A 13,047-nucleotide genomic window follows, 5' to 3' on the forward strand; every position below is an offset into this window, starting at 1 on the left:
ATTAATAACCGAATACCCAAATTTAGAATAAGGTTCATCCAAATTTAAAAAAAAAATTATCTCATTGGCAAAACAGAAGTTTGTATCGTCACAAAACACTGTAGAAAAAAATAAAATAGTAAAAAAATTATGGTCTAAGTACCTATGTTTAAAAATTATGGTCTAAGTACCTATGTTTAAAAATTCCAAAAATCAAAATTTGAATAAATTCATTAAGTATTAAATGCAAATGACAAATAGGGGTGAGCACTAAGCATGCATAATAAATCACAATGCATAATATAGATTTTTAAAACCCGAATATAAACACTGTAAAAACACTATAATACCTATTGCTATTATTATATAGTTTTTTTGTTGAACTTATTTATATTATGTTTAAAATTTACTAACTAGATACTTAAGCGTTTTATGCTGGAATACATACTTTTGTTTAAATACGTCTTTGTATCCTGACTTTTTTACGACATATAACGTAAGAAGTGGTATTTTATATAGCTCCGTTTCAGATAAACTGCATTTTTCATGTTCTTCCCCCCCCTTGTATCCGCGCCTGCTATGTAATCTGTCAGCTATTTCTATTACACCCTGTGTATATTAATAGAAAGTATAAGCTGAGTAACCTCTATGAATTTATTTTTTTCTACTCTAGTCAGCGGCATAATGGTCGGTCGATCAAGAATCTGTTTTCGTTCGTCTAACTCGTATAACTCCTTTGTCAAGTATTTGTTATCAAACGAATCAACCGTCAAATACTTCTGTCTGTACCGTAACACCCTGCGATCATAATATTTTAAGTAGGGCATATTTTAAGGGACTACTAATTACAAAAATACTCACCTTACAAACACGTACAGAAAGAAGAACGAAAAAATCGACCCAGCCCAGTCAAACAACAGTACGACATTTTCGATCTTGTACTTGATTTCGGTAATGATACCGCGAATAATGTCGCTACTCATTTTGCTCGGTGTCGACTCAAATGCAAACGAATGTTTGAACTCGATGGATACGTAAAACATGTTTTTCATGTGACGTACGTAACTCTTTAAACCTGAAAACCATTAAGTTTTAATTGGTTAATATGATTGCGCGGTAATGGTGGTATAGAAATAGGTGTTCATAAAGTTTTTCAAAACTTACTTTTATGAATGGCTCCGAAAATAGATTCGTTTATAAATTCGAAAAATTCACAAAGGCTGTCAAGAAACTTAACCGTGTAGCATACATTTGAAATCACGTAGGATATTGAACACATAAAATCGAAAGCAGGCGACACTGTCACCTGTGTAAAACCTGTGTTAGTTATTTTTCATTGTTGCATTGGTCATACAAATTATTTCATGACACCACTAAAAGATGTATTGCCATTGATTATAAATACTATTTACTTTACACTCCTCCAAAGCGTTGTCAAACATTCTCGTACACCTCTGATATGGTGTGCCGACTTTTTTGTTACAAATATTCATTACACTGTACAGCCATTCATACGCTGCCTTAATTGTTCGTACTATGTATAAAGGTTTATACATACAATATACATATAATATTATGTAATATGTGTAATAAATGTTAGGTGTAACGTTTTAAAATATTTTAGTTATATCTAGCTCCAGTAGGTAACTATTTAACTTATTTTAAAAAGATCAAAAAGTTTAGTAAGATAACTATATTATATTCATGACGCAAACATTTCAAAAAAAAACAATTCGCGATAAAGATACGAAAATTTTTGATAATATCATTACGATCATAATATTATTATTTGTATGTGCGACTCTCGATACCCAAATTAATAAAACACCCTCACCTAACTCTATCACAGTATTCTTGACGGCCAACATTCCTTTTTTCATTTTATTTATTATTACCGCTAGGTTTGCCTTTATGCGCGTTATAGAAGTTCGGATGGCCAGTAGTGGCTTTTTTATTATTTCAACGATTTGTCGTATCGCCGATTTTATTTCGTCCTGAAACGTTCCATTCGGATGCATTAATACATTGTTAAGAATTATTTTTGTGCCAAAGATTCGCACCTGCAAGCAAGTGAGCGATTCCGATAAGACTCCGGTGTTGTGTAATGTAGTCTTGGAAGGTCCAGAAAACGATAAAATGAACGCGTACATGAGTAGCGCATGTCGACCCTTGTCCGAAAATAACTGCGGCAATACCATCATAAAAATACATCTAAATCAATGAAAATAAAAAAACTACATTATTTTGTTGATTTATTCTAGGGTTAGGATAGGTGGGTAATTTTTATTGTTAATCCTACAGTAAGTTAAAGGTTTTATTATACCATTCATACAATAGCTTATACTCACCTCGATGCTCAAGTGTAAAATATTTAAATATGTTATTAAACAAAGCATAATATCCTTAATTTGTATGTTATTTATGTAAGTAGGTAATTAATCAATGTATATTATTATATTAAGTTCGAAACTCACCTGCAAATCGGAGAAAAGGCCAATCCTAATGTTAGTACGCCCCCAACTGCCGAACTTACTACTGTGGCCTTGGAATAAGAATAATTTAATTGCAGTAACATAAACGTGAACATTCCCATGGTCAATAAAACACCACCTAAAATGTACGAGTTATATTTAGACAAGAAAAAACTAGGTAAGTTGAAAATTGTAAATAATAAATAATAATATATTGTTATTTATAAATTATAATGGTAGATACACTTCATAAAAATAAAATCATAGGTATATCAAAACAATTTACTCATAAATCCTAGTAAAGATTTTAAAAGGAAGTTAGTAAACGTCCCGTTAGTTTCTATAATTTTCTTAATTTTTGCCCATTTTATCATTCTTTTGTTTTCTTTGTTTACACCAAACCATTTCTCCATCCAAATACACCATAATAAACTGAACAAGTAGGTAGGTAACAAGTTATTCAGTTACAGTTTTAACGTAAGGAAAACAATGACAAATAATTACTTGAGCAAAACGTCAATGAAACGATCGAAAATTGAATATTTTGGTGTTTTTCCTTTTAGTTTTTCCAATGCATAGATTTTTCGTCTCAAATAACTTTTGAATATCATTTTTAAGAATAAAGTGCGAACAACACGAAGAAAAAACATCATCACTATTTTTTATATTTTGTATCAGTTTATACAACTTTTCAGTATAGATTAACAGAAAACAAAGCATAACAGTGAATTATCAAGACGCACAGAACAAAAAAATTAACGATAACTACTAAATTACCAACTAGAAGAATTTAATAATATAATAATAGTGAGAAAATACATATTAGGTAAATAAACAAATGTGAAAATTATTATTGATAGCAATAAACACACGTTTGGAAAACAGTTAAAATAATAAAATTTACATAGTAACAACCAACAAATGTATAATATCATAATATTATTATGTGTTGAGTATTCTATGATTACTTTTTTTAACCAACAATAATCGCCCATGTAAATATTATTTCGTATCAGATCGGTGTATGCAGTATTGCAGTGTGCCACATAATAATTATTTTTTAATTATAAATTGAATACTAGGCATTTTAAATACATCGAAATTACTTAATTTAAAAAAAATTTTTTTAACAACTTAATTATTTAGGTACTTACCTACTACATTACTAGTTACCTACCTAAATCAAATATAACCTAAATGCATTAGTTGTGTTTTTTTAAAAACTAAAACCCGAACCTATTCATTTTCAACAATTAATTCAGAAGCAGAACTGCTAGAACCACACAAACCAAAAGCTACCGGTGACCAGTGGAGTGAACAGTGGTCCGTGACTAGCCCCTAAATATATAGTACGCCATCTATCAGAAACTGTTCAAGCTACATACACGTAAAATAAAATAATAGATAATAAATAAAAATTCATAATTAATGTAACATTTTTATGATAAATGGTAATCGTTATTGTAATAGAGTTGAATTGATATTTTAATTAATGGATTAATACTAACGTACGAAATCTTTCCTGGCAAATTATTTAAACATTGTTATGATTTGAAAAGTAAAAAATAAACATCTGATTTCTTGACATTGATAACAACTCGAGTGATAATAGTTTTTAAAGTCAAGTCTATGGACAAGACGACGATAGAATATTTTAGAGACAACATTTTAAGACAGCTTATGGTTTGATTTTTGTCAAAATGAACAACATTTTTCCTTTTAATAAATTTATCACGGGCTTTAACATCATCAAAGCCAACGGCGGACCATTAAACGCCTTTAAAAAATTATTCAGGTGAGTTTTATACTTAAATAATATGGTTTTTCTGTTTAATTTTTAGTCATTTCCTCGAAACGAATCTTACTCTACAAAAATGTTATTGAATTAAACATTAATCATTTAACACTATTAGTTTAAAAATGAATGAATTGTTGTTTATCGCTGTAAAATGCTACTATTGAGCAACACCCTATGTCAGTATATAAAATATAAATGATAAGACCTATAATAGGAAAGTTATATCCAACTCTATAGTATAAATAATTTTAAATGGTAATTGGTGTTTTAAAATGTAAATTGTAATGGATGTGCGTTTATTGTGTATAGATCTCTACATATCTATCATATATACTACTAAGATTTGAAAATTTTTTTAAAACAACTGTTAGGTATTAAATACTTACTATCGTATATCTCGTATTCAAGTATTTTTATTCCTATTTCATATTTATTGTAGCTATTGTATAATCAAACAAAAACTAATTCATAAACATTCACATAGGTACCTGGTGATTATTACATATTACTTTCTAGTAGATTTTATTTTTGTTAATTTAATCCTTAGGTAGTGGTGGGACCAGTCATATTCATAGTATTTTCATTATAATATATTTTGTAAGTACTTAAGCTGATCACTTTTACTAGGTACCTATTATTATTAATATATCATGCAAACACTTCTATAATTTTATATTACATTTAATTATATTTTAGGGTTTTTGAAAATTATTACTGTACCATAACTGACGACAGGGTGAACCATTTGTATATTTATTTTTCTAACTTATAAGTTTTAAGTTATATTATCATGTTCTTTATGACCAAATAAATAGTTTGGCTTTTTTTTTTTTTGGAAAACTTTTAATCTGACTTAATAGCCCTGACTTAATACTCGCCTAGGTAAATAAAATTAATAATGAATATAATATAATAATAATAAGAGAATGACATGTTGAGGAAAGTTATCATTTGATAAACTCTTTATAATAAATAGTTAAAATCAATATTATTAAATTATTATAAAAATATGTTAGAAAAACACTTATAATTTATCATTTTAAAAAAGAAAATAAATTAAAAATACAACTATTGTAATTTTTTATGTATAATATTATTTATACTCCATAATTTTTAAAAAATGTTCAGTAATACACTTTTTAATAATAATTATGTTTAATTTTTGTTTTACAGACATGATGAATTGAAAATTGGTACATTAGTTGGTACTGATGAAATGGGCAATCGCTATTATGAAAATAATACGTATTTTTATGGTAATTATCTATCAACTTATGATAACATTTTACCTTTTGTAGGTATGTTGTTTAATTCAGTTGATATATTTCAGGACGTAATCGTTGGGTAGAGTACAATGACCAAGTTTATTTGGATTATGATGCAAGTCAAATTACTGCTGAATGGTATGGTTGGATCCATTACAAAACCGACCTTCTTCCATATAATGTAAATATAATTAATTAATGGATAATAGTAAAAATGAACTATTTTTAAATAAAATTACTTTATTTGTTATAAAATGTAAGTTTATAAAAATAATATTTTAAATTATTTAAACAAACATGTTGTATGAATAATAAACAAATACATATATTATTAAAAAATCACAAAATATTATAACTGTAAACAAATATTACCATCTATTTTATATATAAAAATAAAAATAAAAACATCTTAGCTTTATTTAAAATGTGTGCCTAATAAAAACTTAAATACATAGAGTAAAAACATAATAATTATAATTTATAACCATTAATTTTATAATATTATAAAGTATATTATGACACTAAACTTTATTAGTATATGATCAGTGATAAGTTAGTTTATAAGGAGTCCAGATGATTTAAAAAAAAAATACAAGGTCCAAACTCCAGACTAAAATATTATATACTCTAAAGTAAATTTAATAACAACAATGTTAATAAGCTTAATATGAGAGCTTAATATAAACACAATTTTTCTAAGTAGGGATCAGTGAACCTTGAATAATATTATTCAAAATAGAAACAAATAATGAATTAAAAAAAACAAATGTCTGTGTGTGAATCCAACATAAAAGTTAAATATTTTTGATTGTCCTTCACAATCGGGGTTTACTACTAACTCTTGCTATAACCCATAGTACTATCTAGTTCTAACCTTTTGGATAACCAAAGAGATTTGGTATGATAAGATCTTTGTTTAAGCTCCTTTACACCAATTTATTTGGACTTAAATTCCCAAGAATAATTCCAGTGCACATTTTTGCTTCAGATTTTATAGTTAATATTACCAAATATCTAATTTTTATAATTAATTCTTAAATTATTAAATAACGGTGTTAGTGCTTAAGTAAATAGGATACATTATATAACATAATATAATATACAGCATAACAATATAAAAATATTAAAACAACAAGTTTGAATTAAGAGGATACTTCGGCTAAGATGTTAAAACAATTTACAATTTTAAAATACTCATAACTCGCTTTAAAACTAAATTATAATAAAAATCCGATGAAGCTGCCTAGATAATAATCTTACCTTTAGATTTTAGATTTTATAAGAGGTAAATTCACTTTGATTTTTAAACTAACGGAGCTACATGTGTTCTGCTAAGCATAAAATTTGCTATGTTCCGCACTTGTAAGACGGAGACAATACTTGCGGGTATCACAACGTCCACTTAAAAGGATTTATATATTAAGAAAGAGGGATCCTTATTTACTTGTTTCATTAATCTATTAAATTGGTTTATTGGACATATAATTGGTTGAGCAGAGGAATTGTAAAATAGGTTTTATGATGAGTAAAACGTGAGGGCACTTTAAAATTAACTAGTGATGGAATAGGGTATGCATATGTTATTAATAGTTATTTTTAATTAATGTTTCTTTCAGGATCCAAACAGGCCGAAGTACAAGTGGATGGCCAAACATACAGAAAACGAAACCGGTACCGAACGTCAATATGTACCATATAGTACAATGCCACCAAAAATCCAAGCTTGGGTACCACCAAATAAGAATTAAATTATGTGGCGCTATTTAGTGTAAATACCTATTAAAAACAAATTGTTATTAATTTCATTATTTGATTAGTTTAACAAATATTAAACTTCAAATAAATATTTCATCAATTTATATTTAGTAAATAAATACAATAGATATTACCTTTTTTCTTTTTTGCTTATACTACATAATTTTAATTCAAAGTGAGTTGATCGTTTATTACTTACAGATATACTATACAGCATAATTGTTAATTATTTAATTAAGAGTGCCATTTTTCTATATTACCAGTAATTATAGAAAACATTAAAATAATAATGTGAAGAAATGTAGGTAACATATTAATTTGATTTTATCACAATCTATAGTTTTTGAGAAAATAGAGTTTCATTCAGAACTATTTTATCAATTTATCATTCAATTAAAATTGTTTTTAACAGAAATTAACTGCACTAGTTAAAATGAAGAAACTAGACTATGCTCAAATACCCTTTTGTATTTCAAGAGATTTGATCCCGGCTGTGTTTTATACCAAAATATACCTTATGACTTATACAATATTATTATACCAATTATCATAGTAGTCATCGCCTTATCGGATAAAACTTTTGAATATATCTTTGGAGTTAATAAATTAATTTTTTTTTTAAATGTTTAAAATATTAAAATCAAACAATTAATTTAAAATGTAAGAAAGCTATTGTTTTCATCAAAAAACTTAAAATATAATAATTTCAAAAGATTGATTCTTTAAGACAAACAAAATAACTGTGGCTTGATGTGGCGCAGTATTTGGCTTTAGTCATTAACATGTTCTGAGTGCTAGCATCAGCCGGTGTCACTAGTTCCCAGATGGGGACCACCTGCATTTTAGTGACAAATCCTTGCCACACACATACACAAGTGTTTAAACCAACGGTACCCTCCTCCATAATATCAGGTTAATGACCTCAGTTATCAAAGCTTATCTAAGCTAATAAAAAGTAACTAATATTCGTGTAACACATTTTGACATTTAAGTGCACTTGCGGCAGTGCCCTGTGATTTCTTTTAGATTACTCCAGTTACACACTCAAATAATCACAAAAAAAAACTAAAAAAATTGCATATAATATTTAACTCCTTAAAATCAGTCTGTATTGAATCTGTATGTCATTACTCATTACAAATGTATAATAATATTATGTTAAAACAACTTTAAACTAATTAATTAATAGTGGAATAACTATAAATAATATTACTTATCATTTACATTGATTTTCTCTCAATTCTAGTCATTGTTTTTTCTATAATATAATATATAATATGTATTATGTATATAAATATATAAATATTTAAAAACCGGCCAGGTGCGAGTCGGACTCGCGCACGAAGGGTTCCGTACCATCATAAGCTATAATCATGTTGGCAACACTGCTTATATTATAAATTCTAGGATTTTTAGTATTTGTTGTTATAGCGGCAATAGAAATACATAATCTGTGAAAATTTCAACTTTCTAACTTTCGTGGTTCATGAGATACAGCCTCGATTTAAGATATATCTTAAATCGTGGTAATAGGGTCCCGTTTTACCGTACGGAACCCTAAAAACAATAGATTCGAAGAAGACACTCTGACCAATCAATCGCTATAGATGAATCGTAAACATTGCACGAATGCCATAATTAATCAGTACATTATATATTAATTGTTATCACCCCACTACCACCAAGCCGTAGGTATACAATTTATCACTCCGCCACCGCGGGCAACCTTCGTTTGTACTCGGAGATATTTTTTACACAAATCGCTACCAAATAAGAGTAAGTAATAATATTTTAATATTGTCTGCCATATAACCACATATATTGCTAATAATATTAATATTTAATAATTATTATAAAGACAATAGACATGTTTAAAACAGAATCAGTAGTTATGTCGTAGGTAACTATTTACTATAGTACTATACCTATACTATAGTATATAGGTACCTATATTATATAATTGTTTATAATTATATTGTACCAAAATGAATAATAACTGTCAAACCGATGCCCTGCGCCTTACGAAATCTAAACATCCATGTGACACAACGAATACTAACTATAGTGTGCGAAGGCCGAACAGTGGAAACATTCACACTCAACAGGACCTCCCTAGTCCCTAAGGCCGGGCTGAGCTGGGCCCCGCAAATCCTAATTTTTCTTTAATTACAACGATTTACATATTATACTACAAAATAGTTTGAATTTTTATTTGAAATGTACTTTCTCAACTTCACGTGTACGACATAATACAGTAAGTTTCACTTAATAATATTAAAAAATTTCAATTTTTGTTTTACCTATGGGGCTGGCGAATTCTGTTCCTGACCCGGTCTATGTATTTTTAATGTTAAGTGGTAAGGATTTTTGTGTGAGTTTCAAAACTAGGTTTGAATTTTGGAAGTTGATATGTATTATAAAGTCAAGATGTTGACAGAAATGGTCAACTAAATATTTGCAAAAAATAGATTAATCATAACTATGAGCTACGTGAATATTTACTATGCTTAAGTAGGTACTTAAAATATAATAGGTACACATTTTAAATTAATCATTGGTATTTCAGTAGGTAGGTATAGCATAGAATAGTAGGTAGGTACTCCAACAAGTGTATTTTTTTACTTTATTATCCTGTTAAAAATTCACAAAATTATTTATACAATTTTCATAATATGTTAATAGGTAATCGTATGTATTACGTTACTGTAACTTTTTTTTTTAATTTAAATTTTACCAAATATTGTATTAAAATTTGAAATATATAATACTTAAAAATAATTTTATCTTGGGTATGATATGATGGTTTAATTAATTGTATCCAATAAATACGATGGAATTATGCAATGTCAAACGATACTGGTCGTCTTTCAATCCATGATTTAATTTTGGGTACTGCCAATACCTTTTCTTGGAGAGCTTGTAAGTTTGGACGATCTTTCAACAAGTCAATATTTAATCTGTATATTAAGTGGTCCAAAACAGCTACAAAGAATAAATCAGCCCAAGATAACTGAAAAAAAATATATATATCGTGGTAAGTAAAATTTAGTTAACACTTGGTCGCCACAATGAAAACATAATATCATTGTATTATTATTTGAATTCAATGATTTAAATGCATTATTACTAATCCAAATTATTGACGTCTTTCAAGTTAATACGCATTAAGACATCCACATAAATTGTGAAGTATCGGTTATACCTACAGGCAGGTAGGTAGTAACCTATTGGAATATCATTACAATTACGTGTTGGTAAATAATTATAATAATTTTACTTAATGTTGATATATCATATAACTAATTATATTATACTTCCATAATATATTATATAATTCAATCATATCATTAACTATGCTTAAACCTCTGGTTAAATTTGTATTATAAGTCAAACCATTAAATACTCGTCAAAGAAAGCTGTTGTTTTTTTTACGTATTAGAATAATTTTTTCATAATATAGGTACTTTGACTACCTATGTACCTAGTAATTAAATATAATACGGTAAACCAATAACATGTTGTTACTAAATAGGTAGGTACCTACTAACTGCAAAATGATGTAGGTACAATGTATAAACATGGTACAATGTACATCTATAATATAATGTAGATTAGGTATATTTAAACAATTAAATAATTTAGGTATACATATATTATTATCTACCTTTCCGTTTACGAAGTATCCATTATTTTCACCGACAATTTTTTCAAACTTTTCCATATAAAATGGAATAGTTTCGTTGACCAATATAATATGCTTTGCAGCTTTAGTTTCTTCATTTGGTTCAAACCAATAAGATTTCAAACCTTTACAAATAATGCGTTATACACTTTAAATAATGGTTCGGTCAGTATATTTAGACAAAGACTCGTACTTACATAGAGCAAAATCTTTATAATTGTCAACGGCAATATCTATCAGTAAAGATTCCCAATCATCGCTACCAGCTAAATTAGCCTTTTTAGCTAAATAACGACAGATGGCTGAAGATTGATTTAATACTTTACCGTCGATTTCCAACAAAGGTAGTGTACCATATGGCATTGCTAAAAAAAACACAATTTAAATAATAGTATAATACAACGTGACATAAAAACTATTTGATTTGGCCTGCGAATAACGTTTTGTATTTTATAGTGTGTAATAAAAACGAACAGCTAGTAGTATGAAATTAACAGAATTATTTTCAAAAAAATTTAAAGTCACTGTTTTTTGAATGTATGTTGTAATTAAAAAAAATTTATTAATTTGTTTTTATCTGAGTTAACTTAATATTTGTCTCCATATACTATGGACATTTAAACTTTTTGAGTTAAATATTATATTGTTTGGTAATTACTAATTAGTAACTTGACGTTTTGAATGTTTGCTTAATTAAAATTACTCAATTTTATTTTTTTCATTAATCATAATTACCCACTTTTGAAAAATATGGCCGACATGGTGACATCCGTATACGTAACATTAATTATACAAACGCAAACTTTAAGAATATAACCAAATTAATTTCAACTATAGACAATAATATGACTCATACAATTTTAAACGGCTTACTGTGTTTGACTGATGGCCATTGTACAATTTCAATACGGTTATCTTCAAAATCGATATCCAAATAAGACAGCAGGAATCTAATGGGTTCGCCCAGTCCAGTGAAGTTGAAGTAAGTTAATTTGTAAGACGTCATAATTAAAACTTTACTTAACTATAACAAACACAATTTTTTTAGATGTAAAGTTTTGTTTTATATAATACATTAAACGATACACATACTACATTCTCATATAGCTATAATAACGGTACAACACCTAAAACACGGTGGACAAACCCTGTGTAAAAATAAATTTAATGTGTTTATGATAAACTTACCTACAATCAAATGATAGAATATTATATAAAATATAATGAAGTATAGGTATTAATAGAAAAAACAAATGTATAAATTGTAAAAATTATTAAATTCACGACGGACATACACCAAATATATGCGTTTAGAACCTCGGACTCTCAACTATCGACTATCGTAGCGTAAGACCGGTTGCAGACAGATATTTATAAAAATTCTCAATGCTTTCATAGAGTGATTTTTATGTTCAAGGCCGAGTAGGAGTGGTAATGCTGCGCCGGAAAAACAATGATGAGTGTGCCGAGTGTATAAAAATGTGTATCTAGTGCTTCTTATTTACTTAAATAATTGTGTATAATATTATCAATTTGTAATAATAAATACATGACCCTCGTAAGTACTTATCCAAAGGTTAAAAATAAAATTGACCATCCACAATAAGAATAAAAAAGAAAATTATAATAATATGTTAACGATGACGTAACGTACCTAAACATTAAACTATGACGTGTAGATGTTATTATATAGGTAATACCTACATCTTGATCATTATACATTACCTAATTCGTCGATTGTCTCAGAATGAAAAGGTTCTAACGTAATTTTTGTAATTGTTCAGGGGAACGTTTTTAAGTCAACCCCGTACCTATCATTCACGTATGAATTAGAATCTTTTCATTCTCTATATCTCGTTGAATAATCAACGTATCGATACGATTTCAGGATTGAATTATACAACATAAAATATTAAATAATAATATGCAAAAAAAAAATATTTTTCAAAAAAATTGATTTAGAACCTTTTCATTCTGAGACGACGCTATATTATGAAATCTATATAGGTATATAAGATTTCATATAACTTAGGTAATGTATAATGATCAAGATGTAATTCGTAATTCATGGGTATAATATCTCAAAAACTACAAAAC

General features: G+C 27.6%; 3 protein-coding genes across 4 annotated transcripts in view; 1 reads left to right on the plus strand and 2 right to left on the minus strand.

Moving 5' to 3' along the window:
- Positions 1-3,757, minus strand: part of LOC100162881 (DC-STAMP domain-containing protein 2) — a 12,888-nt gene extending 9,131 nt beyond the window's left edge. Inside the window, exons 1-8 of one of the 2 annotated variants that reach the window (XM_029491128.1) lie at positions 3,605-3,757; positions 2,454-2,589; positions 2,040-2,190; positions 1,814-1,973; positions 1,392-1,513; positions 1,144-1,285; positions 841-1,054; positions 624-777 (exon numbers count right to left, since the gene is read on the minus strand). In XM_029491128.1, coding sequence (XP_029346988.1) covers positions 624-777; positions 841-1,054; positions 1,144-1,285; positions 1,392-1,513; positions 1,814-1,973; positions 2,040-2,190; positions 2,454-2,572 — 1,062 coding nt within the window. In that variant the 5' untranslated portion in view covers positions 2,573-2,589; positions 3,605-3,757. Of the gene's footprint in view, positions 1-623; positions 778-840; positions 1,055-1,143; positions 1,286-1,391; positions 1,514-1,813; positions 1,974-2,039; positions 2,191-2,453; positions 2,590-2,954; positions 3,362-3,604 lie in introns of those variants that run through there. The other variant, XM_029491127.1, reaches the window with a different exon arrangement.
- A 373-nt stretch (positions 3,758-4,130) lies between these two features.
- On the plus strand, positions 4,131-7,927 carry Ndufa12 (NADH dehydrogenase (ubiquinone) 1 alpha subcomplex, 12). Its single transcript, NM_001162256.1, is given in 4 exon segments — positions 4,131-4,245; positions 5,422-5,504; positions 5,579-5,694; positions 7,130-7,927. Coding segments are annotated over 4 exon segments (426 nt in total). The 5' UTR covers positions 4,131-4,150; the 3' UTR covers positions 7,262-7,927.
- A 1,947-nt stretch (positions 7,928-9,874) lies between these two features.
- LOC100160859 (glutathione S-transferase-like) lies at positions 9,875-12,315 on the minus strand. Its single transcript, XM_001952005.5, has 5 exons — positions 12,139-12,315; positions 11,824-11,974; positions 11,148-11,315; positions 10,933-11,075; positions 9,875-10,278 (listed from the first exon to the last, which is right to left on the minus strand). Exons 2-5 carry the CDS (start codon positions 11,954-11,956, stop codon positions 10,105-10,107), a joined length of 618 nt encoding a protein of 205 aa, XP_001952040.2. The 5' UTR covers positions 11,957-11,974; positions 12,139-12,315; the 3' UTR covers positions 9,875-10,104.
- Between the last annotated feature and the right edge of the window lie 732 nt (positions 12,316-13,047).

The sequence above is a fragment of the Acyrthosiphon pisum genome, chromosome A3 (genome assembly GCF_005508785.2).
Source record: "Acyrthosiphon pisum isolate AL4f chromosome A3, pea_aphid_22Mar2018_4r6ur, whole genome shotgun sequence".
Classification (NCBI taxonomy): domain Eukaryota; kingdom Metazoa; phylum Arthropoda; class Insecta; order Hemiptera; family Aphididae; genus Acyrthosiphon; species Acyrthosiphon pisum.